General features: G+C 46.0%; 1 protein-coding gene across 3 annotated transcripts; it reads right to left on the bottom strand.

Annotated features, from left to right (window-relative positions):
* Positions 1-654: 654 nt before the first annotated feature.
* On the bottom strand, positions 655-25,345 carry Rbp2 (retinol binding protein 2). Of its 3 annotated transcripts, none has more exons than XM_034484626.2 (5): positions 25,184-25,345; positions 20,666-20,792; positions 12,655-12,833; positions 2,300-2,401; positions 655-877 (listed from the first exon to the last, which is right to left on the bottom strand). In XM_034484626.2, exons 2-5 carry the CDS (start codon positions 20,736-20,738, stop codon positions 827-829), a joined length of 405 nt encoding a protein of 134 aa, XP_034340517.1. In that variant the 5' UTR covers positions 20,739-20,792; positions 25,184-25,345; the 3' UTR covers positions 655-826. The 3 variants fall into 3 exon arrangements, with proteins under 3 accessions (XP_034340517.1, XP_034340515.1, XP_034340518.1); XM_034484624.2 differs by having other exon boundaries at positions 25,158-25,343; XM_034484627.2 differs by having other exon boundaries at positions 20,666-20,804; positions 25,184-25,343.

The following is a 25,345-nucleotide window of genomic DNA, read 5'->3' as shown; positions in this document are numbered from 1 at the left end:
CCAGATCTGAAGGAACTGAGTCCTCACCAGGGGCCAGGCTCCACACCAAGGGCATAGTGTGCATTGACTCGCATGTCACAGTGACCTAGTGTCTTCTCCTCTTAAAGAAGACAGAAAACCAGGGCAGAAGGGGGAAGTGATGTGCCTGTGGTCATTTAACCAAGCAATGGTGTGGCAGAACTCGAACTCAGACTTCTTAGTGCATAGCCTGTAGCATCCTGCACTGGTGGTGGGTGGATGGGTGGGTGGGTGGGTGAGAAGACGTGATTGGGCCAGTGTTCCATAACTCACTTCACAGCACAGGGCTGAAGGGCTGAGAACTAATAGCGGCTGACACTGTGGACTGCTGGGGTTTGGCTGGGAGTAGTTCTAGTCTGTGCGCTCAGGACAGGGTATAAACCAGAAGGCAGATGGATTGTAATATAGTCTGTTGGAGAAGGATACGCATCTCGCCATAGGAATGTCTCCCAGAGGTGATGTTCACGAATCAGCATGTCTATCAGATATTCCTAATAGCACCAACAAACCAACCAGAGACAAAAGAAACAAACAAAATGGAACAAAGAACAACACAAGCCTGTTAGGCCACGGCCATCTGCCTGTAGGTGAGATGGGAATAAAAAATGGAAAGCATTTCAAAGGAAACACTGAGAGGACATTTTGTTTCTTTATTTAATAACAGGTTCGGGGGCGGGGGAATAAAATACACTGTATTTTAAACCCAGGTAGGTGACCTAAGGGGGCTCTGTCTGGAAGCCGAGAGTCCCTGTGCTCTTCCAGAATGGGCAGAGAACTCCATGTGTTTGCCAGGTTTCCCCTGTGCCCATCACTTCTTTTTGAACACTTGTCGACACACCTGGTCGCCGCAGGTCAGCTCCTGCAAGTCAGAGAGTGGGTGAGTGCCACCCGGCCTTCTTACTGCCCAGCACCTGGCCTTCTTACTGTCTGGCAGGTGGGTGAGCATAGAAGGAAGAGGACAGTTAGCTATTCTGGGCAAAGTGTCCCTCACAGACCCAATCGGTTGCCATGCCCTGCAGGGTAGCAGTAATTTGATTTTGACACTCAAATTGAGCTTGAACAACTCTAAAAATGAAAAATGCAAAGTAATGACCCTCCTGGGCTGGATCTCTCCTACTCTCGTGATTAAAGCAACATTGGCTAACTTATTAAAAGGTGGCGAAGCCAAGAGGAAGGAAAAGGTATCTTGGAGATGTATTAGGTGGTTAGCAGTGGCCCAACAATAGGGCGGGAGCTTCAGAAGGGTACCCCCGGTATGCCTACGAAGTAGCTGATGGGGTCCCACTTTTTACTGAGGTGGAGAGACCCTCAGGCCTTATCTGCATTTCACTGAACCCTGAAGGAAGAGGGTGAGTGAGCATGAGAAAGGCCACTATGCTCATGCAGCTAACGATGACTCTGTTCTCAGCCACAGGTACTGGTGGGATGGCCCTATATTTAAAAAAACAAATCCATCCTCTAAGCCACAGCAGGTAGGGAAAGTGGAAAACACTGGGAATGACACTCATGTCATCAGCTGACAGGAGTAAAGATCTCAGGCGAAGTTAGCTCGGATCTGAAGGGCATCTTGGTGACATTCATGTTGGCCTTCATTCAAGCTGGGTACCTGCCTGACTCCACAGATGAATGAATGAATGAGTGAGTGAATGAATGAATGAATGGATGAATGAGGATGTGTTTGCTGAATGAGCCATTCATTTAGCAAATGAGTCGCGGGATGTTTGAAAGAGTGAAACTTCTCTCACTGTTCCATTGTGGGGCCCATAAATTGCTGTGAAGATTGAAGAATGAAAAATAAAGCTGTCTAGGCAGTGATAGTTTATTGATGGATGTCAGCCATTGTCCCTTCTGTTCTAGTAACAAGTCAGCCTCATAGGAGGGGGAATCAGGCCCACCACACCTTAGGGTGAGAGGCCAATGGCAACCCCTCGTGATATCAGCCTCCCCCACCCCCATCCCCACCGCCCCCAGTAACTGACAGGATGCCTGGTCCTGACCTCCAGCCAGCTTAATTCCGCTGCTCACCTTTCTCCCCAGCTGCTCCTTAGCAAGTTCTCTTCATTTCTCCTTGGATCTTGCTTTCCTAACTCAGCATTTTAAACTTTCTTTTTAATTGCAGCTATTCACAGAAACAGCCATATAGATTTCTTCCTAGAGTCCTCTGAGCCAGATGGGAATGGCTTTCCGACTATCTGACCAAATGCATTTGGCTGGAGCTCAGAGCTATTTTTCTTGTCAAATCGCCTAGCCAGGTGAGTGCTGTAGAGACCCCAGGGCTTACCAGGTACAGCTTGTCTCCCTCCACCCACTGCTTCCAGCCACGGTTCTCCTTCTCCCCTTTCTGCACACACACGAGGGTGTTGCCTTCCCAGGTGACTAGAGTCTGCAAAGACAGATGCCAAGCAAATCACACGGATGGCCTTGGGAGACCGAACAACCTGCAGCTTCAATTCCTGCAAGCTCTGCCAGGCTCCTCCTTGCCCATGGGACAGAGTCCTGTTTTCATGATTCCAGGGACCTTCCAGTCGTCATTCCATATAGATCCTCCATTCCAGCCAGGCTGGTTTCTCCAGGCTGGATGCATTTGCTTTTAAGGAATTGGACTCAACCATTTTATTATGTGGTAAAAATAGCACTTCGAGCTAGTAAAGGCAAGATGATGAATTCAACTATTAACCATGTGGAATTTCTGGAAGGGAAAATGCCTCAAAGTCAACAGACAAATAACCAACAGGGAAAAAGAGCTGTAGCTTATCAGTAAAGACTTGATATCCTTATATATAAAGGGCCTCTGTCAATCAATAAAAAGATCATTAACCTAAGAGTCCGTGCCAACCAAGCATATGAACCAGGGGCTTACAGGGGGAACTCTTGTATAGATGAGTTTTAAACATAAGAAGAGACATTCTGCTTCACAACTAACAGCAGAGAGGCTGATAAGACTGCTTCTCACATCCAATTGATCATGTGGTCAAAGATCAAAGATTCAGTAACCAAGGGGAGGGCTGTGCACCCTGCCGCAGGGATGGTGGGAAGAGAAGTCTTTTGCGGGGACTATTTTATATTAGCTTTCAAAATATGGAATTGCACAGAGTTTTGCTTAACGTTTTGCTTTTATTACTTATTTTAGATAGTTTTTAATTTATTGTTTGAAAATTCCCTATTTCACATGTGTTTAGGTGTGTGTGTGTGTGTGTTTTAAGACAGGGTCTCACGTAGCCGCGGCTAGCTGTGAACTCATTGTGTACTGAGGATGACTGTGAACTTCCGGCCTTCCTGCCTGTGCCTCCCAGATGCTGGGGTTATCATCTCTGATGATACTGCATGTATTCTTTGACCCAAAGTTTCTACCCTGGGAATTTTCCTGCAGGGGTTACGCTTTGAGACTTGTCCACTGTATGTGAGGATAATACAGAGAAGCTCCCCATTTAACCAGGGAGCTGCTCACGTGGTTCTAGGTAGGTCCTGTCACCCAGAACCTGCTTGTCCTCAGGCTTTCTCTGGGTAGCGATGCTAAAGGTATAGTAGCATAGCAGCAGAACTCATGAATGTCATCCATCCTCCATTCCAGTCCAACCGAGCTGACCAGTAGATGGAGAAGCTGCAGGCCGCTGGTACCCAGGAGGCTGCAAGGCCCCTTACTACTGCCTAGATACCCCTGTTTTCCTCTTAATAACTTGGTGCCCAGATCAGGCTCACTCTCTGCACCTGCTGATACTCTTTTCATTCTCCACTGTGTCTGTGTCTTACTCCCTGTGAGCTTCACACAGCTGGGTTGTTGGTTTTTGTTTTTCATGTGTGCACAAGCCACCTGGTGCCTTTCTGAACAAAATTAGGCTGAGGGCCCGACACTTGATTTTTTTTTTTTTTAATGTCTTTTAAACCCTACTGATGATAAACTAACTTGTAAGGTTTTTTTGTTTCCTTTTCCTTGCACATTATACAAACCTGATTTCTACAGATTGTTAAACCTACCTATTTCTAAAATAATATTTGACCCTGACCAGAATTTATGCTTTATGCACAGTGTTATTCCTCCTCGTTCCTCCTCGATGCATCACAGGATTGTTCGTTACAGCAGAGGACTGGAAGCTTCATAAAGTCTGTCAGTGGGTGGCTGGTTAAATATGGTGTGACTCTTCCCTGCTACACAGCCACAGGAAGACTACAACCAGAGCCGGTTGTTTAAATGCTTAAAAATGAAAGATGCTGAGCAGTGTGCATAAGGCAAGGGAACTGGGTGAAGGTGTGTATGTATTCTTTTTGCTTAGTTCCTGTCGTTTGCAAGGAAGTAAAAGAAATCCTGAACAGTGATTATCCTGTGAAGAGACTGAGCTAGGCCACCAAGGCGCAAAGAACATTTCACTGTTGACTGTTGTAAAAACAAAAACAAAAAAAACTGTAACCGTGATTGTGGTCATAGTTCCCAAATCTAATCTTAAAATAAAATATTCTGTGCTTGGGCTGGAGAGATGGCTCAGTGGCCAAGAGCATTGGCTGCCCTTCCAAAGGACCTGGGTTCAAATCCTAGCACTCACATGGCAGCTCATAACTGTCTGTAACTCCAGTTCCAAGGGATCTGGCACCCTTACACAAATATACATGAGGGAAAAGACAAAAACAACAATGTAAATAAAATTTAAAAAATATTCTGTGCTTTCTTTAAAAGAAAAATGTCTCTTTCTCTTTCAAGGGCAGCCAAAACCTTTTATTGCTGAAGGACTTAGAGAATTTTAAGCCATAGGTCTTCCAGCTCCTCTGGGAGGAAGAAGTGTCTGGAAAGTGTATCTGCTATTTCTCCTCATTGTCTTAGACCCCACTGCTTCCCTAGTAGATAGATAAGGACTCTTCTTCTTAGGTAAGGAATGTGTCTTCTCTTCTTCCTCCCATACTGCATTGTACCTAAAGGCCCAGTGGATGCTGACTGCATTGATGCCTCTGCTCACAGGCAGAGCTCAGGAAAGGAGAGGCTGTTGGTGACTGTGTGGCTGTTGGTGACTGCTATGACACTGAGCACAGTGGTTGACACTGACCCGTGAGTCTATGATAGATAGTTTCCCTGAGGCAGAGTCTTGAGGGAAGTCCACCCACCTCCTGCCTTAGAAGAGGGCCCAGCAGAGGGCACACATGCCTTGTAAGGGGGAGGTGCAGTAGACAGTATCTGTTTATTTGTCTATCTTCTCTATGAGGCTGAGATCCTGGAGGACAGGAAGGAGGCTCCAACTCAGTGTGACACCTGTCTCGCTGACAGGGGCTTGGCAGGCAATAGGAACTTAACAAAATTCGCAGAATACAGAAAGAAGGAAAATGCTAGTGCAAAGGGGCCTGTCCTAATATTTCATTTTAATAACTCACACTGGGCAGCAAGACCCAAAGTTATTCTGACCCAAAAGTAAATTGGTTACCAATGAATCACGGTAATGGTTACACGATTGTGGGCTTACGCCTACGTGAGACAGTGAGAAGCAGAGCTACAAGAATGGCTAAATGAACCAATTTCAAAGCTAACATTTCTTATTAATTTAATTGTATTCCTCCTCCTTTCCCTTTCCCTCCTCCCCCTCTCCCTCCTCCTCCCTCTCATCTCCCTCTTCCTTTTTTCCTTCTTCCCCTCCTCCCTCCTCCCCTTCTCTCCCTACTTCTCTCCCTCCTCTCCCTCCTCCCTATTCCCTGCCTCCCTCTTCCTCCTCCTCCTCTTCTTCCTCCTCCTCCTTCTCTTTCTTCTCTTCTTCCTCTCCCCACCTGCCTCCTTCTCTTCACTGTGTCATCCATGCTGGCCTGGAACCAGCTGTGTCTTTGTCTTAGCTTTTCAGAGTGCTGGGGTTACAGCGTTTGCAATCGTGCCCAGCTTTTAGTTGCTGACCTCATCCCTGTGTCTGAAGAGGTTTTAAAAACAGACTCAAACTGTTTTTGAAAGATCCTGCAGCTAAGAAAGCCATAACTTTTGAGTGAGAAAATGAACAGGGAGAGAGCTCCGGAAAGGGGGGCGGGTTTGAATAGAACGGAGGGAGTCAGGGGGTGGAGCCCGATTGTGACTTTGACTCTCACATGTCCAAAGTCAGCACCTCTCAAAAAGGCTCTTTATGTCAAATGAGATAGAGGTGCTCAATGTTCAGTCTGTGAGAGTCCATAGCTGAACCACGGACCTATAAAAGATTATCCTATTTCTTTAAAAAAAATTGTTTTGAGATTATAATTATAGCATTTCCCCCTCCTCTTTCCACCTTTCAAAATTTCTCATGCACCCCTCTTCAAATTCATGGCCTCCTTTTCTTATAATTGTTGTTGCTGGTGTGTGTGTGTGTGTGTGTGTGTGGTGACTGTTTAATTATATGAATACAGTTATACAGTTTGCGCAGTCCATATGATGTTATTTGTATGTTTTCAGGACTGACCATTGGGTAACCAGTTGGTGTCCTCTTCCTTGGAGAATACTGAGAGCACAGTATTCCTTAGTTGCCTGGATCAGTTTTCATAGTACCAAAAGGTGAAATGCAAGCTTCCAAAGGGGGAAAGTACCCAACAGTCTTACCCAGTTATGGCATCTTTGAACCACAACAACAATCCTCGTGGGATGATAACCCATGAGTGCAGTAGTGGCGCACACACTTTGACTGTAACCAACAGCTCTCATTAGACTTCAGGCCCACTCAACAAGAGGACAGTCATGCATTGTACTGGAAAACAAGCCAGCTACAAAGGGATAGTGAAGTTGTGAATTTTGAAAGAGAACCCATATCTTAATTCTTCGGAAGTAAAATTATTTACAGGTTGTGTCAGATTGTTCAGTGCGTGTGCGTGTGTGTGTGTGTGTGTGTGTGTGTGTGTGAGAGAGAGAGAGAGAGAGAGCGAGAGAGAGAGACAGACAGACAGACAGACAGAGACAGAGACAGAGACAGAGACAGAGAACATGGGAACATGATAAAAATCACAAGGGGCTCCTAGAGAGATGTCTCAGAGGTTAAGAGCACTGACTGTTCTTCCAGATGTCCTGAGTTCAATTCCCAGTAACCACATGGTGGCTCACAACCATCTGTAATGGGATCTGATGCCCTCTTCTGGTGTGTCTAAAGACAGTGACAGTGTACTCATATAAATAAAATGAATATTTTTTTTTAATTACAAGGGGAAACATTAATAATATGCAACTGTTTTCAAAGCATTATTATCATGTCTATGTGTCCTGAACACATGCAGATGCCTGTGGCGGCAGAGGACATCAGATTCCTTAAAAGTGGAGTTACGGGTGGTTGCATGCTATCTGATATAAGTGCCAAGAACTGAACCTGAGTCCTTGGCAGGAGGAGTTAAGGTTCTTAACTGCTGAACCATCTTTCTTGTACCCACAGCAGGTGACACTTAGCAAAGAATGTAAAGTTATTCTTTGTTCTCTTGCAACTTTTCTACAAATCTAAAACACTTCCCCTAAATTCTAGGCATGGGAGCAATCTATTGACCTGCAGAGATACTCCTACTTGCAACTTTCCAAGGCAGTTTTTCTCCAACCATCTTGGGCTGCCCTCCATAGGAGGAGCCTCCAAATAGCTTGGTGCTATTTGCCCTGTCCCTGCCTACTTTCACCAATTCCAACAATCACCACACACACACACACACACACACACACACACACACACACATTGGGAACCATAAAATTCATTCTGCTAAAGTCTGCAATTCTACACAGTTTGGGGGTGGCACTTTAGTTTTCTTTGTAGAGTCACAAGGTTGTGTGCTCGTCTTCACTAATGGATCCAGAACACTTCGCCCCTTGTATCTGCTAGCATTCAGTATTCTTCTGTTGTCTACTCCTTGTGCATTTGCCTGTCATGGGTCTTGGTACATGTAATACATGGTCTTGGTCTTTTGTGTGTAGCTTCTGAAGCTTAGCATGTTTTCCAAATTTATTCGTGCCGGGCTAGGAATCAGCACTTCATTCTTTCTGATGGTTATATAATCTACATTTCATTATATGGATATCAATTATTTTTTATTTATTGATGCATGCACGTTAGTGTGTTTGCATGTGTGTGCCAGTACATGAGTATGTGTATGCACGTGTGTGTGTGTGTGTGTGTGTGTGTGTGTGTAAGTTAGAGATAAATGTTGAGTGCCTTTCTCAATTACTCTCCAGCATACTAGGCCTGGAGCTCAGTGATTTGCCTACACTGTCTGGGACAGCAAGCCTCAGTGATTCTTGGGTTTCTACCTCTCCAGCACCAAGATTACAGATGTGTGCTGGTGTGTCTGGCTTTCTATGCGGGTTCTTGGGATGCAAATTCAAGGACTCATGCTTGTGTAGCAAGAACTTTGCTGACTGGGTATCTCCAAAGCTGTTCACCTACTTCTTTATGTCTTACATGTAAATATGTGTGTGTGTATATACATATATATGTGTATATATGTGTATATATATATGTGTGTGTGTGTGTGTGTGAGAGAGAGAGAGAGAGAGTGGGGGTGGGGGTGGGTGGGTGTGTGTTTAAGCTCTGAAGATTGAACCTAGAACATTGTGCATGCTAAGCAGGTGTTACATCAGCGAGTCACACCTCCATCCCTGCTTTTGTATTTTTGATAAAGGGCTTTTAACTCTCTTAGAAACAAGTCAGGGTAAGAAGTGGGGAAAACATATGGTGAGCAGAAGGGGAAGGGGGATCTCTGAGCCTCGGAGTCAGCGTCATCTTTGATGTGTTTTTACAGTCCTGCTCTGGGCTGCTGCAGACCTGGGCCCTTCGGAGCTCCTGCTGCAACCTCTCCTTTCCCTAATGGATGTCAATTTTTCTTGAAGGCTCTGAGAATGATCAGAGTTGAGAAGTGGAGCCCTGGGGAATGAGAGTGTGCTGCACACAAAACACATGCACACGTGTACACAAAGCTTGTGAGGAGGGCGGGGCTCATGCACTCCTTAGAGTCAAAGGGTTCTATTCCTGTTCCAGGCAGTAGATAGTCCCAAGGGCACCTGTTATGAGCTGTAATTCTCATGGGACTAGACCTTTGTCCAGTCTATAGTCAAATATATCTCATCCTACCAGTTGTGTGTGTGTATGAGAGAGACAGAGGAGGAGATGAAGAGAAAGAGATTGCTATACCCCGCTTTCTGTTGCGGGCAAAGAGGAGACAAGGCATGGGTAAAAGGATCGTTTCTCCCGAAGTGATGCTTAGAGAGGAGGGGGAATGGGAAAGGTGGAGGCCTGAGGCGAGGTGGGGGTGGGGTGGCTAGGTGTTGACAAGTAGAATTTTTTTCAGAATCAGGAAAGGCCAGAAAGACGTGACTTGTTTCAGGAAGAGGGAATTCTCTCATCAGAGAGGAGAGGGTTAGCTTTCAAGAGGCCTCGCCTCACGCGGCAAAGAGCAGGGAAACGAATCAAGAACTGATTAGCCTGAAACACTGGAGAGATGCAAACCCTCAGAGGCAGTCTTTCCCATTAGTTCTGGAGTCTGATGAATTAGCTTTCTGGCCATAGTTCAGAAAAGGCTTGTGGACCCATCACCCCACAGCCCCACAGCAAGGGTCCTAAAGTGGACCTTCGGCGCTTTTTATTTCAGGAAGGCTCTGGCGGAAGATCTCCAAAATACTTTCTACCCTTGTCCTTTTCTTTTTAACTCTTTTTAAAAAATTATTGTTATTGTTATTGTTATTATTATTATTATTATTAGTTATTATTATTTTAGCAAAAAGCATTGAATCTAATTTTCCCTGATAGAGGAGACTGTGGGTGCCAGGACACTTGATTGAAAGATGTGCCCTTCTCTCCACAGAATAACAGTGCTTCCTCCTGAGGCAGGTAAGAGGGACTGACCACTCCTTGGAGCACAGGGTTAAGCACTATTAAAATACGTTTAAATCACTACTAATGATAGTTCTTATAGTAAGCACCCCTTCTGGTGGTGGTGGTGGTGGTGGTGGTGGTGGTGGTGGTGATGGTGGTGGTGATGGTGGTGGTGGTGGTGGTGGTGATGGTGGTGGTGGTGGTGGTGATGGTGGTGGTGATGGTGGTGGTGGTGGTAGTGGTGGTGATGGTGGTGGTGGTGGTGGTGGTGGTGGTGATGATGGTGGTGTGTGTGTGTATAAGTGAAGATGTTGGGGCATGGGTTAATTTGATTCCCTAATTAGCACTTGTTGGACTCTCCCTTGCTGCTCTCAGTCCTTCAGACAAAAGGTCTGTCAGTCCACCAGCCAGCTGGACTGCCTGTACGATGGAACGAGCCATCTTGAACAATCCATGAATACCTTGGGAAGGATCCTGATGATTACAGCTAACTGCTCTGGTTCCTGAAGGCTTGGCTTTAGCCAAGCTTGTTGGAAACGGTTGGGACCAGACCTTGTGCTATCCCAGGCCTTGGTGAGCTCTCACTGAACCTGCAATGTTCCTACCTCCCCTGATGTCCTAGCAGAGTGACTGGGGCTAAAGTGTCAAAGACTATGATTGGTCATAGGACCCCGTTCTCTGGCTCTCTAAGCATGCTCACAGGAGAGCTGGAATGTAAGAATGAAAAAAGCTGGACAGAGCCTCGGGTTAGAAACTATCACCAAGGTCACAGGATCTTCAGAGATCTATCAAGCCTTTAGAGCCAAGAATCTCAGTGTCTTGAGCTAAAAGCTCTAACAGTGGTCAGTGTTAAGAAATCTGGACTTCTAACCTACAGGGGAGCTGTAACACCTATTGGCTAAGGGTCCCTGTTCCTGAGATTGGCACAGGGTTAGTGACATTAGAGGGAACCACTTAATGCTTGGTCCCACCTGCCTATGGCTGCCACGTGCTATAGCCAAACACTAAGTGAAATAAACGTGGCCAGAGAAGAGCATTTGAAGAGCTTCTTCGCTCTCCATGGTCTCTGTCTTGGTAGAGCAAAAACACTCCAGCCAGCCAATCACTAATACTTCCAGCCCAGGAGAGGAACCGGAACGGAGTCCCTCACTTTGGGAGAGATCTGAGACTTGGGAAGGGCTCCTGGAAGAACAGGACAGTGGCTCATTTGCCAGAGACCATGTATTCAGCTTCATCCTTCTCTGTTTAGGAGCCCCATAACCAAGCTGGCACAGAGCCAGCCTCTGTATAAACTACATGGGCAGTGTAGTCAATGCCCACTGTGATACGTGGCAAACCAGGAGCCCTTCCAGAACTTCTGTGTAAGCCCCAGAACTAGAATGCCAAGGTTGAGGAAGGAGACTCTTTATATAGGACTGTGATTACATCTTCCTTCTTCCTGTTTGGAGGGCCCTGACCAGGTGTAGTTTGATTTGGACAACCAAACACTGGAATGCAGAGTGTGAGGAGCAGGCCACTGGGCAGTGATACAACACAATGTCGGGGAGCTACTGTTGCCTCTATGTCTCTCACCCCACATTTGCTTGCCCCTTAGCAGCCTCTGCTTTATTCATGCTCTGTGTAAAGCCCTACTACCTTTCCTTAGAGTCAAGGTCTCAGGTTCAGAGATAACTTTTCACCTTTGGGTGAGAGTTGTTTTCTGTGTGCTTTCAGGGTTGACCAGTACAAATACAGTAGCCCCCTCTTATCAATAATGTGGGTGTTCCAAGAGCCTCAGTGTAATCTCTGGTAGAATTGAACACCATATAGTCCATGGAACTAACACGGTGACCAAGTGACTGTTGGGTGGGTAATGTACACGGGTGGATAGGCTGGAGAAGGAAATGACTAACATCTTGGGCAGGATGGAACAGGCAATGGAGACTGCATCATGCTACCTGACATGCACTTTAAACCCCAGTGCTTGCTTATTTCTGGAATTTCCCATTTTCTGCTTTTGGACTGCATGGCTAATGAAAACTATGGGAAGAGAGAGTTTGGCTAAGGAAAAATTACTGCAATTCCAGTCCTGGATGGGTGGCCTGTGACCCCTGCAGGGTTTCCTAGCCTATGACCTGGGAGTTAAGTCTCTGCGAGGACAGAAGCCACAAGTCACAGAGACCGGGTTATAGACTTTACTGGGTCTACTGAGTTTTATCTTTATTTCATCTGCAACATGATTTCCTAAAAAGAGATTTGGCCAATTGGATCATCTAAAAAAGTGAGGGTTATGTGTCTAAACACCTGAATTCTCAGGACTCCAAAAAAAACCAAAAAAACAAAAAACAAACAAACAAAAAAAAAAACCCAAAAAACCAAACCAAAACAAAAAAAGCTCCCCAAAACAAGCCAGAAAAATCCCACAAACAAATAAACAAACAAACAAACAAAAAACCAAAACAAACAAAACAAAAAACAATGAATAAAACAAACAACCCAAACAACCCAACAGGCACCAGGAGGCCTGATCTTCTGATCTTTCCCTGGGCAGGGCTGGTTGAACATGGCTGCCTCTTTACACCCAGGTAAACTGCTTGGCCGAGCTCTGTAGTTATCCATTGCCAGGACATCCTATCTTGCTCTTTCAGCTGCTTGCTCAACCGTGTAATTTTAATTTCTCACATGATCTGAGGCCTCTCCTCCCTTCTTTCCCTGCCTGGTCTTACTCAGCCCTTCATTAATTACGCCTTATCAACCTTACTAAGTCCATTCAGGTCCTGCTTACCTGAACCTTACCTGAGCCTTCCTGGGCTTGTTGAAAGCACTGTGAAGCTAGAAGGCCAGCCTGTGCACAAATAGCCCCACTGAAAACCCACCCACCCAGAAGTACCTTGACATGCCGGCCGTCCAGGCCCTTTGTGTGTTCGTCAAACTCCACCCCAACGGTGAAATCCAGGTCATAGTTGCGGAATGTGCTGTTGGTTTTCGTCTTGAAGTTATCTCCGTCTTGAGTGATGATCTTCGTCTGAGTCAGACGCACTGCGATCTTGCGGGTGGCAAAATCAATATCTGTTGGCAGGGGAAGTAGGGAAGGTTATGATGTGTGCAGCCAGACTCATTCATTTCTTTAACAAGGCAAATCGCTCAGGACCGGATACGCAGACCGAGGACACACCACGTTTCTTTACATACGAGAGAAACAAGAGTTAGTTGTTGTCTTACACATAACTCTATCATGGGCCTGATTATTCTTCTGCCCCATGCCCCGCCCCTGTAGTTTTGCTTCATGTGTCCCCCACCAGAACCAGCCTTAGGTCTATACTCATAGTAGATGCTCAGATAATATGAATTTACTAATGGAGGAGCGTGGTCTGGGACAGTGGTTGCTAAAGACACTGGATCACCACCACCAGCAGCAGCAGGAGCAGCAGTAGAACTAACTGTAAATCCTTCCCACTCACTTTGTGCACACCACAGTTTAGAAACCCTGGCACCAAAAGATGAGCGCAAGGGTCAGGTCAGTCCCAATTTCCCAGCTATGTGACCTTACAGAAACTTCGTTCCCTTTCGGAGCCTCAGTTTTCCCCGGGGGAGGGGGGGATGAGGTCGGAAATGCTCCTATGTTACTGCGTCACTGCGGTAGGGATCCGGCAGGCTTGATGGGAAAGGCTATTCAAGGTTCCCAGGTGCTTGCATGTATTCACCGCACACAGGGCTCCGTTGTTGTCCTTGTCTGTTTGGGTTACACGGGGACCAGATCAGCTTAGCCCAGAGCAAAAGTTTCAGAGCATATTTATGTATCCCTACAGCTACCGGATCCTATAGCTGAAGCTGTCACGGGGCCCTTTATCCAGCCTGGTGGGACATTTTCCAGGCTGGATCACCTTCTTCCCTCTAGTTTGCTCAAGCCTCCTGCTGAAGTCCCCGCTGTGCTCACAGAGCTCGGCAGTCATCATTAGGATGTAGGAAGAGAATGCTGTTACCCAAATGAAAGAAAGGGGAGTGCCCCAGGCAAACACTATAGAAGGATGGAAATTGTGGAGAAATTGTGGCGAACAAGTTGTTCCTTAGCGAGCGAATCTATATTCGCTCTGTGGAAGTAGAAATCATGACCCAGAGAATTTAAATGGTGGGCTCGGCTTCATCCAGCTTCACAGTGTCCCTATAAATGTAACCCGTTTGTCATTCATAGCTAAGGCTCCCTGGGAAAAATTACTGCTTGTCCTGGGCTGCCTAGAAAAGTGGATCGCAGCAAAAAATTATTGCTTGTCCCAAGTCGCCTAGGAAAGGGGAATGGCGGCGGAATCGGCCAGTTGCTGAGAGAACGGGTGTGTCCTGGAAACAGCAGTGGAGTCAATCTTCCTGACAAGGGATGGGAGGGTGCTATTAGGGCCCCTATGCAAATGGAAGCAAGCGCTGCTTCGCCTCCAGATTGAAAAATGACTTGGCCTCTTGGCCACCCTTTAGCGTTTGCACAAGCCAGTTAATCATGTCACCTCCGCTCCACCCTGGGGAAGAAAGCCAAATACTCTGCTGGTGGATTTCTTGTTAGATATTTCTAATCAAAAGGGTTTAAATGTAGCTATAGAACACAGATGTTCACACACACAAACACACAGACACACACACAGACACACACACAGACACAGACACACACACACACACACACACACACACACACACACACACAGAGTACTTTCTCTCTGGACTTTGCAGTGAAAACTATTTCCAGATATGATATTTTAACACTAGGGTTATCAAGTTTGCTTTATCTGCTTTTCTATATTAAAGGTACCTCTGAGCCTGATTTATAGCCAGGTGAAGTGAATTTCTATCTCAGAAGGAAGGGTCCAGAGACAAGCTATTTCTGAATAATATACATGGCTTATGGCTGCTGCTGCGGAAGAACAAATCAACAACAGCAAAGTGACTTTATTAAGCACACTTTTCATAACTGCCTTTTGAACAATGCAAGCCATAAAGCTGAAATACGAGCACGCTACTCAACATTAAAATGCCTTGTAATGTGCTTGCGAAGAAAGCTAAAGTTGCAAGCTAAAAGGGCAGGTGCACTTTGTAAATTAAAGAGCAGAGATGCACAGGGATCCATCACAGGAAATCTGAGAGCTGCTCATAGTGCAGCCTCAATGGGCTTTGAACCTAGACTCCGTAATTCCCAAATCATTGACTCTTCCAGGCAATAAGGGGAAGCCGGGTGGAAGAGCAATTTTCTTTCTTCCCCCCTCCCCCCATACTATTTCCTCCTTCAGAGGACATGTTTAGAAGGGAATTAGACTGGCCCCTGCCTGTCTCTTCCTGCCTATTGCGGGCAGCCTGGACACCCTGGGCTTGCACTCTGCACCCTGCATCCTTAGTCCAATGTCCTCCACTGGGAGAGAGGTCAGGGATACAAGTGTCCATCCAGCACATGAAAGTGAGGCCAGAGGAGGGGGAAGCATGCATCATAGTCATCTGGCCTTTTCTGCCTCAGTACTTTTCCATTTGAAAGTCCAACCAGGGATCACATAGGGCAATTAAGACTCTGATGATTTGAATAACTTTGTTGGCTTGTCAATACCAGCGGAATCCAGAGTTTTGTACAATCTCCTCATTCTTAGGGCATCAGACATGGGATTGATTGTCAGTTGGGGACCCCAAATGACCCTCTTACAGTGTTTCTTGAGATGCTGTCTCTCTACTTTGGATATCCCCAACATGCCAACTAGCTCTACTCAGAATGAAGTCCCCTCTCACCATCACCTGGTACCTTTACCCTCTTTAGAACAGTAAGGAAGGGCTAACATGTTGTTAGACGTCTGGGCCCTGCTGGTTCCTAGTCCCACGTGTCCCTAGGAAATTCCCTACTTCTCTGGGGTTCCAATTCCTCATCTTACCAAATGAAAAATCGCCCTTCTATCCTCAGGCCTAACTCCAGGCTCCAGGTCTTACACATCCATATCCACCATAGGCTCGGATGTGTAGTGAGTATATGGAGTCAAAATAAGAAAAACAAAATTCCTAGTCTAACCTCTACCTACCTATCTCTCTACCCTCAGCCTCTTCTCTTCTCTTCCAACTGTCTGTCTACTGCCACACCCAGCCTTCCTGCTGTCTACCTTCTTGGACACACACAAATCATTTGCACTTACTGTCCCTTGCTTTGGGGGACACAGCTCAGTGTCAAGCTCTGGCCTTATGCACTGTCAACTCTTCGAGTTGTCTTCCTCGACCTTTGTCATGCATCACACATTTATTTTTCTCTATTTTCCTTAAAATACTTGCATTACCTAAAGTTATCTCACACAGTGTCTGGCTTTCTCTTTCATTACCCCTCACTTCCTCCCACCAGCCAGGAGATCAATTCCCCCAGGGTAGGGGACCATCCTCTTAATAACCATTTCATCACCAGTGACCAGAAGAGTCCCTAGTGTGTTGTAGGTAGCCAATATATTGTTGAAACCTGAGTTAGTTAAGATGAAATAATGACTACAAGACTCTAACGGTGTGCTCATCATGGCATGAAAATAACGTGTGCCCACGATTACCGCCGACAGTCCACTGAAAGTTTTTGGGGTTTATTACCCGGCGCCTCACAAATGTAACAGAGCAGGAAGAAAAGCCAGATGCAAAAGCAAAAGCTAGAACGGGATTTCGCACTTTGCAGATGTCCAGGAAACATTTTCTGCAGAGAGCACTCAACAGGGGCAGTCCATCTGATTTCTGTCTCTGGGGATACCCCTTTCCTGGTGCTGAGCTTACTAGAAACCTACCAGGCTGTTTGAAGTAAACATTGCTTTTTTTTGTCGCTGTTTTTTTTTTCTTTTTAAAAAGTCTGTGTATATTACTTTAAATGGAAAAAAGGGGAGGGGGGCTCACCATCTTTCAGGAATTGAGATAAGATTTTCTTTCCCAAACCAGGGACAATGCATAGCATAAAAGATCATCAAAATCTGATCTTGCTCAGCTAATTACAGGAAGCACCCCTCTCACCATCTCCACTGATGAGGTCATAAGATGATTAATTATCTGTTTTCATGGCTGCCTTTTCCCAGTCTCTTTGCTACCCAGTCTCCATGTCTAGTCTCCCCTCCCTGCTCTGGTTATCCCCATGCCCACCCTTCTTGGCAGTTTTCCCCATCTTCCAGGGCCATTCAACCAGGCTTCCAATTCCGTGCCATTTGGAGGCAATAAATGGCTGCCTGAGACAGAGTGGGAGCCTCACATACTTCTGGAGGCAGTCCACTGTCCTTGGAGGATGAAGTTCACACGTGGTACACTGTGCTAAACATCCTCATGTATCTTAGACTCTCTTCTCTCCTTCCCCTTCAGTTCTGAATAGACAACTTCTTTTGGTATCCCATGTCTATGACTCTGCATGTAACCATGGCGAGGCCCAGCTTCATCTCTGCTTGGATTCTTTTACTTTCTCCAACACCCTATCCTGAAAGACTTAGAAAGTCTTCACTGCTTCTATACTGTAACTTTCTTTGCTCTGCTTTCCACTTGGTAACCATGGACATTTATTGGCTAAAGTCTAAGATTATCTGGTGCCCCATCTATGACAGACTGTGTTTTTCTAAATGACAGTATGCCATCCCATCTGTCTTACAGTGTGGCTTTAGCATTCTTTTCTCAGAGGAGTGAGATCTCTGGTAGTGCCCTATGAATGGAGAAGAAGAATGTACCACTTGGACCAACAGAACATAGTAAAAGAGACACTTGGTGGTTTCTGACAATGGGTCACAAAGACCATGCCTCTTTGGGCACAGGCAGATGCTGTGAAAATCCCCATACTGTATGTGAAGACCAGGTGCATGTCCTCAGCCACAGCTAAGTGAGGTCTCAGCCACCAGCCAGCATCCCTAGCTAGAGTGGAAGTGGCTTCAAGAAGGCTCCAGCCCCAGCCACTATCCCCGTGCACTGGATGAGAGCCCTTAAGCAAGGACCACCAGGGAGATCCACTCAACCCTAGACCAATGAGACATAACTAAAGATGACTCTACTTAGATGACTTCAGGGTCAGAGATAATCTAGCAAAGACTAGGAGTGCCCAGGGCAGGAGAGGAGGCATCACTGAACCATCCTGGACACACACCCTTGAGCTCTTAATGGCTTTGTTAATTTGAGGTAAACTCAAAGGTTGCTGTGACACATCATTCTGCTGAGGTCAGTACCTGAGTCATGTGTGGAAGAGAGCGTATCGAGTGAGCCACTGGCTATTGACAGAGCCAGGGTGCTGCTCAGAGAAGCATCCCATCAGTGTCTCGCTCCCTACGGCACAAAGAACTAGGCCCCCAGAGAAAGCCAGTTTCCTCATTGATGGACAGAGTCATAAAGTCCAAGAAAGTAATGGTTCATAGGCAGAGAACAATGTCACCCCTAATAGTATTTACACATCTGGGGATTTGCAAAGATCTCTGCAATGTTCATTCCAAATGCCAAGTGCACAAAAGGGTACCACAGACAAGCCTCAATGAGTTTCCCGTCTTGGGAAGGCAACCTTGCCTTTCAGTTGGGTGTGGCAGAAATCAAACAGATCAGTGGAGCTGTTTTTGGCAGGTAGGCTGACGGGACAGCCACTCCTCATCTGCTTTTGGCTGAGTCTCTTGACATTAATCACTACCAGCCGCGCCCTGCCCGTGGGTAGCTGAAGTAAATCAGGTGTCCTACCTCAGTGCTGCATAAGGTTTTGTGGTATCATCCAGGCAGGGCAAGTCCTTAGACCCCTGAGACAGAGAGCTATCAGCACCTGGGCAAAGCAGGCACAAAGACACCCACATTCTGTGTTTAGCTAGACTTATCCCCTGTGGTAGTCAGCTCAGTCCATAAAGTGCCAGATGCCCCTCTACAAAGCAGGGACCTGCTGCAAAGGATTGAATCAGTCTGCTCATTAGATTGAGATCTGTCTAATACGATGTTCAATTGCAAATTATTACTAAAGCCCAAAGAGACAGCGAGCAATTGATGCTAGGGGTTAGAAATATCAACCCAGAAGTATCTAACCATCCCAGTCACAACTTGTAAGTCCCTTATGCCCGTTGAGGTGCAAGCTTGTGTAAAAGAGGAAGCCAGAGGTAGAGAGAGGGTTTCTTTCAGTGAGATAAAGGTATAGCCTCAGCGGAGGATGGTAATGTTTGCCTTCCACCTTCAGACTGAGGCGTTGGACTTTAGGAGTCTATCCAAGGGGTTAGACACCAAAGTGGAACTGGGTGTTATCTCTAAAGTCAACTAGGAATGATTTTTGTGAAGTATTATCATTGTGTCTACGTGCATGACTGGTGTGTGTGGGTTGGTGGCATGTGTGTGCTATGGTATGTACGTGGACATCAGGAGACAGCTTTTCAGTTGGTGTTTTTCCTTCCACTATGGGTTTCAGGGATTAAAGTCAGGTCCTGGGGCTTGTGTGCCAAGAGTTTTTACTCAATGGACCATCTTGCTGGCCTTGGAATTGGTATCACTTAAGAAAACAGCAAAAGGCAAGTTGCTTTCTGATAATAATCTATGTGCCTGGGTTGTCAAGCACACTTACGAAACCACGGTACTTCCAAATAGCCTATGCGATAAGAGTTTCCGTTGTTCAAAATCCCAGCTGTACTATCTAGAGAAGCCACAGTACAGGTGTTGTTATTCCTATTTGGCAGATGGAAAAATCAAGGTCCTGAAATGTCAAGAACCGGATCCCACATCACAGAGGAGGTCTTGGGCGTGGCACAGGCTGTACTCACTCCAGGCTTACTTACCTCATCTATATAATAATGTTCAAAATTATGGTTCTGAACTATGCTCTAATTGACTACATATATGGACTCAGAACCCCATTTCTGTGGGACAGGAATATTTCCTTTTTGCTTAGGCCCTGTTATACTCTGTTCCAAATCCATTACCAAACCTTAGTAGGCAGAGCCCTGATAAGAGGATTTTTACTTGTCTTTCTTTAGTTGCAGAGAAAAGCCCCACAAGCCCATTCTTAGAGACACTTCTCACCACCATATCCAAATCATTGGGCCTCTGCAGCCATGTGTGGCCATTTCTCTCATGTTTGTACGGCTCCTGTACAGGCAGGGATGCAACTCTGTATGTGGGGGATTTCGAGGTAGAAAAGATGACCAGGGTGTTGTAGGGAAGGAGTTCAGTAGCTAAGCTCTTTGCCCAGTGCCTGGTTGCTGCCATTGTTTGGAGTTTCCCTGTGGCAACTCACTCCATCTTCTTCCAAGTACAGCCCAGAGGTGGCCAGGACCACATGTTTCTACAGGAGAGGCCTACAGACTTGCCCTGTCACTAACTTGGGTCACAAACAGATTAGCAGCCCTGGGCCTGGAGCCCAGTGCAGAAATAGGATAAGCAGTGAGTGGTTTGAGTCCTGTGACAAAAGTCCCTCTTAGCCTCCGAGAGCCTAAATGTCTCTAGGTAGAGAATTGGATGGCTGGTCCTTCAGTGTTTTCTATGTCAATGCTTAAAAAAAAAAAAAAAAAAAAAAAAAAAACCTCAAGCAGAAGTCATTGGTGGTGATGTCTGACTCAACTGGTTATCCATGAGATGATGATGACAAGGCAGGAGAGTGACTCTGTTGTTCTCTCAGGGCCAAACCAGTTATAGTATGTGTACGTATACATATGTGCATGGACTGTGTGTGAACACATGTACACATGTGTATATATCCTCCGTTCAGTGTGTGGTTTCTGTCAGGCATGCACTGTGCAAAGGACATTCTAACCTTATCTCAGTCTTATTTCTAGGTAGGAAAACAGCCTCAGAGAGTTCCCGGGACTTAGCTGACTTTGCACTGCTATAACTCTGGAGAAGGTTTGCATACAGCTCTGGTGAGTCCCACACTAGCACCTCAAGGACCAGTCTGATGTCCTCTTAATGTCCCCTGTCTCCCAATCCCCTTCACCTCTTACCTAGGGCCTTCATGTAGCCTTCAAAATTCTCATTACTCTCCATTTCCCAGGTTCCATTCTGGTCCTTCGTCATGATGGCGGTCTCTGGTTTGAGGTGGACGTTTGGTGACTGTGAAGGAGGAACAGACTGCAAAAAAGACTGCTAAATGTTACTGCTTTTATAGCTTAGTGGACCAGGTGTATAAAGATAATAGAAGTCAAAGGTCATAAGCCCAACTCAGAGGAACTGCCCTTGCCTTTGCAAAGTTCAGCAGGTCTGAGGGCAGTCCAGGCACAAAGTCCTGCCATTGCCAGGTATGCGTGTCCCAGAGATCTCCATGACACACTGCCTTGGAACAGCTCATTTTAGGCTGGCTGGCCTCCCACAGAGACCCTGGCCCCACACAAAACATTCAATCCAGTTCCTAAGGAAAACAAACACTCAGTGTTTGCCTCACACATTCTGCAGGATACCGGAGCCGGGCCTGCCCACCACACAACCAGCACTGATTCGGCTAGTGAAGCTGCAGGTGGATCTTACATCTAGAGAACTGTCCTCTGTGCCAGGCCACACTTGGACTTCATTTTGTCTCAGTTCACAAAAGCTTTGTGGGTTATATTTAACAGCTTCCCCAACCCTGCCACAATACACGCCACACACACACACACACACACACACACACACACACACACACACTACAGGTCGGCATGGCTCAGGGAAGTTAAATGATAAGTCCAATGGTGACCTGTAAAAGACAGAGCCAGGAAAATGAACTGTGAACTGTGACCTGTGACCTGTGACCTGCTACAGCAGAGTGGGGCAGAAAGAACCTTTAGGAATTAATCGCTTGCCCTCCACATTCAGATTTAAGCACTTTAAAACAGTCCCCCTAAGCCCCACAGGTCTTGCATGCAAGAATATAAGGAAAGCTGGCCTGGTGGGGGGAGGGGCTGGAGACAAGAAGAACTGTTCGTTGTGGTGAGCAGGAAGCCTGGGTGTGAATGGGAATGGGGAGAAGGGGGTGTTAGTGCTGATGTAAGACAGGGAGAAACAGACAGGAAATCTAATCTCTTGAAGGGCCATTGCTTCAGCGAAGTTGCACAGGAGTCAAAGCACACCGAGACAAGAAAGCCTGTGTCTGCAGCTTGGACCCTGAGTGGGCTGAAAGAAGTCCTCCGCTTTGGCCTGGGTCTAGACTTCGAATAATTTCTGGGCTAACCTAAGGGATTCAGCAAGTATAAAACTACTTGGAAGCATACATTTCAAGCCAGGCCAGACAGAGTTCTCTGTGGTAAAGACACAACAAAAATAGGTTCAAGACCAGAAAACATTGTGAAGCTAATTACCAAGAGTAAGCACCCCCAGAAGAATACAGATTTCCAGGAGTTTCAAATATACAATTAGAAAGCAGACTTAAAATCAATATGGAAATTCAAAAATCACTCCAAAACTTTAAAAGGTATAATGTGATATTTTAAAAAACAGAATTACCGCCAGACGTAGTGGTAAATGCCTTTAATCCCAGCACTCAGAAGGAAGAGGCAGGTGGATATCCATGAGTTCCAGGCCAACCTGGTCTACTAGCAAGTTCCAGGATAGCCAGAGTTACACAGTGAGATTCTGCCTCAAAAATATGTTGTTAGTAATTTAGAAATTAGAAACATGGCTGCTAGAGACTGAACATACTTATACTCAGGCACACACATTAATATAAAATACAGAAATATTTGGAATATATAGCTGCTAGAATTAAAACGGTCTGACTAGTTTATTAAATACAGCAAAAGAGAATATCTGTAAAATGGAAGAGCTGAGAACTTTACTCAGAGGTTACATACGCTGCTTAGTTTTTGTCAGTTTGACGCAACCCTAGATGGAAACCTCATTTGAGAAGTTGCCTCCAGCAGATTATCCTGTGGGCAAATATGAGGGGCATTTTCTTGATACATTATTGATGAGGGAGGGCCTAGTCCTCTGTGGACGATGCCACCCATGACCAGGTGGTCCTGGGTTCTATAAGAAAGCAGGCTGAGCATGCCATGGAGATCAAGCCAGTAAGCAGTGTTCCACCATGTTCTCTGCTTCAGCTCCTACCTCTAGGTTCCTGCCTTGAGTTTTGTCCTGATTTCCCTCGTTGATGAGCTGTGATACGGATATGTAAGCCAAACTTCCTCAAGTTGCTTTTGATCAGACTGTTTTATCATAGCGAGAGAAAGTAAGACAGTACTAACACAGAAGATACCATGGTGAAAACTCAGTGGATAAAAACCTAAGCAGATAAAAACAACAGACCATCCATCAAAGAACAGCACAGCAGTGGGGTTGGCTTTAGGCTTTTCAACAGCCCTGGCAGAATCTAACAACAGAGGGCTACCCTCCCACAATGAGGGAAAATACTTTTAAACAAGAATTCTGAACCCAGGTTGCCTATTACTTACACACACACACACACACACACACACACACACACACACACACACACACACACACTTCAGTCAGCCCATCAGTCTCAGCTCAAAGCCTAAACTAAACCATGAAGCCAGGATATTTATGTTGGGTGATGCCAACAACAGGAATGATCAAGTACTTCCTGGGTTAGGTTTCTGCCCACCAGCCTGCAAACCTCAGTGTCAAAACTGCTTGAGCAGAAGGAAAAGCAACTGTTGAAATCCTGCTCATCAAACTTTATCCCATCCTAGAAAAATCACTGAAAGCTTGTCCAGGACTTCTTTGTTGAAGTGAATTACCTGGTTACTTCTGGTCTGTGCTGGCTCCTTTCAGCTCAACTTGGCCGGCTTAAGTTGAGGTTTTAATAAAGAAGCCGTGCCTACCTTGTTTGCAGTATCTGGCTTGGCCTTATCTCTTCTATGTAAGATCCCATTGTCTTGTATCAAACTCTGATACGTTTGTCTAATCATCTGTTCACACTATTACCTTTATACTTTTGGCAACTAAGATGCCGTATGATACAGCACAGTAACCCAACACTGTCTGTAAAACACTGGCTTCTTATTATCATCTATGGACAGAACTGATGAATACCTAGGATGGCACCGAAGGCTTGGCATCTTTGACATGGTGCAGCTTTCCCTGTTCTCAGCCTTGGCTCCAGAGCTCATTCGGCTGTCTCCCATTGGAACAGGTTTGGGAGAAGTGGACAGTGGTCATGATGAGGAGGCCACAGTGGGTTCACGGGTGTTTAAAGATTCTCTTGAGAATTGATGAGGCCCCTCTGGAGCCACGGTTCTTGAACACTGGCCAGCCTCCAAGTCACTCGGAGGGCACAGCAGAATGCAGGATGCTAAATTCCCCCCTTAACAAGTCCAGGGTGAGACCCAGGAATGTGTATTTCTACAAAGTCCCTGCAGACCACTGCCACTGCCTCTGCTCCAGGACCGCAAGAGAAAACTATTGTATAACAGAATTGAAGAAAGCATCACTTCCCGGCCTGGACCCCTGGACACTTACCTACCTTGAGTTTTGCATTTATTCTCTAGCCATTGTAAGACAAACAGACAGACAGACACACAGACACACAGAGAAAGGGACAAAGAGAGTGAGACAGAGAGTGGGTACATGTTCATGAGTGTGTGTGTGTGTCTGGTGTGTGTGTGTGTGTGTGTGTGTGTCTGTGTCTGTGTCTGTGTATATGTGTGTGTAGAGGCCAGAAGATGATCTTGGGTATCATCTCTCCTCAGGGATACCTCTTCTTACTTTTAGGTTTTTTTTTTATTATTATAATTTAATTTTTATGTATCTGGATATTTTGTCAGAATGTATTTCTGTTGCATGCAAGGTGCTGAGGAGGTGAGAAAAGGTGTCAGACCCTCTGGGACTGGAGTTATAGATGGTTGGGAGCCATCGCCATCGAAGCTGGGTCCTCTTCAAGAGGACCAATGCTCTTAACCCTTAAGCCATCTTTCCATTCCTACCCATCTTGATTTTTGATTTAGGGTCTCTTGATGGCCCAGGGTTTGCTGATTAGGGCCAGGTGACCCACAGGATCTCTGCCTCTGCCTCCCCAGCAGAGGGATGACACATGTGTTACAATGCCTGGTTTCTTAATGTGGCTTCTGGGGATCCAACTCAGGTCCTCATACTTATGTATCAGACAGTTTCATCTACTGATCCATCTCCAAAGTCTTGTCATCTTAAGAATTTAAATAGAGAAAAAGACCCCAAGGCTCCAAGAAGGGTTCCTGGCATCTAATAAGTGTCTGTCCAGGAGAATAGCAATGAAGTGGGGCTACAGCCCCAGCTGCTGACAAGGGCCTGATTCATCATCAATCTTCAAAACCCCAGAGCTTCCACATGTTCCTACCTCTGACCTGTGTATAGAGGGCAGAGACGAACTGGGAGGAACAGTAAAGGACAGTGGGTGAGAAAAACAGTAGTCACTTAAGTGTCAGCCACTCACACGTTCAAGGAAGACCACATATCTTGGAAGTGGTAGCAAAGCCCAGCTTTCCCAAGTCCAATCCTAGTCCACCCTCCCTCCAACTCTGACCGTACCTGTGCGCATTCCATTTTGTACCTACTTGTCTTGGTGGAATCCCTCAGGTGACTCTTGAGCCTAGGAAAAATTACCAGCCACTACTAACCGGCAAGCAGCTTTCTGGAGAATAAAGCCAAATGTGGCTTTTCACTGGAAGGTTGAATCTGAGATCAGTCAGTCAGCTGAGAGTGTGCTCAACAAAAGG

Source organism: Arvicanthis niloticus, chromosome 21 (genome assembly GCF_011762505.2).
Source record: "Arvicanthis niloticus isolate mArvNil1 chromosome 21, mArvNil1.pat.X, whole genome shotgun sequence".
NCBI lineage: Eukaryota > Metazoa > Chordata > Mammalia > Rodentia > Muridae > Arvicanthis > Arvicanthis niloticus.
This window is presented reverse-complemented; position numbering and strand designations above follow the sequence as displayed.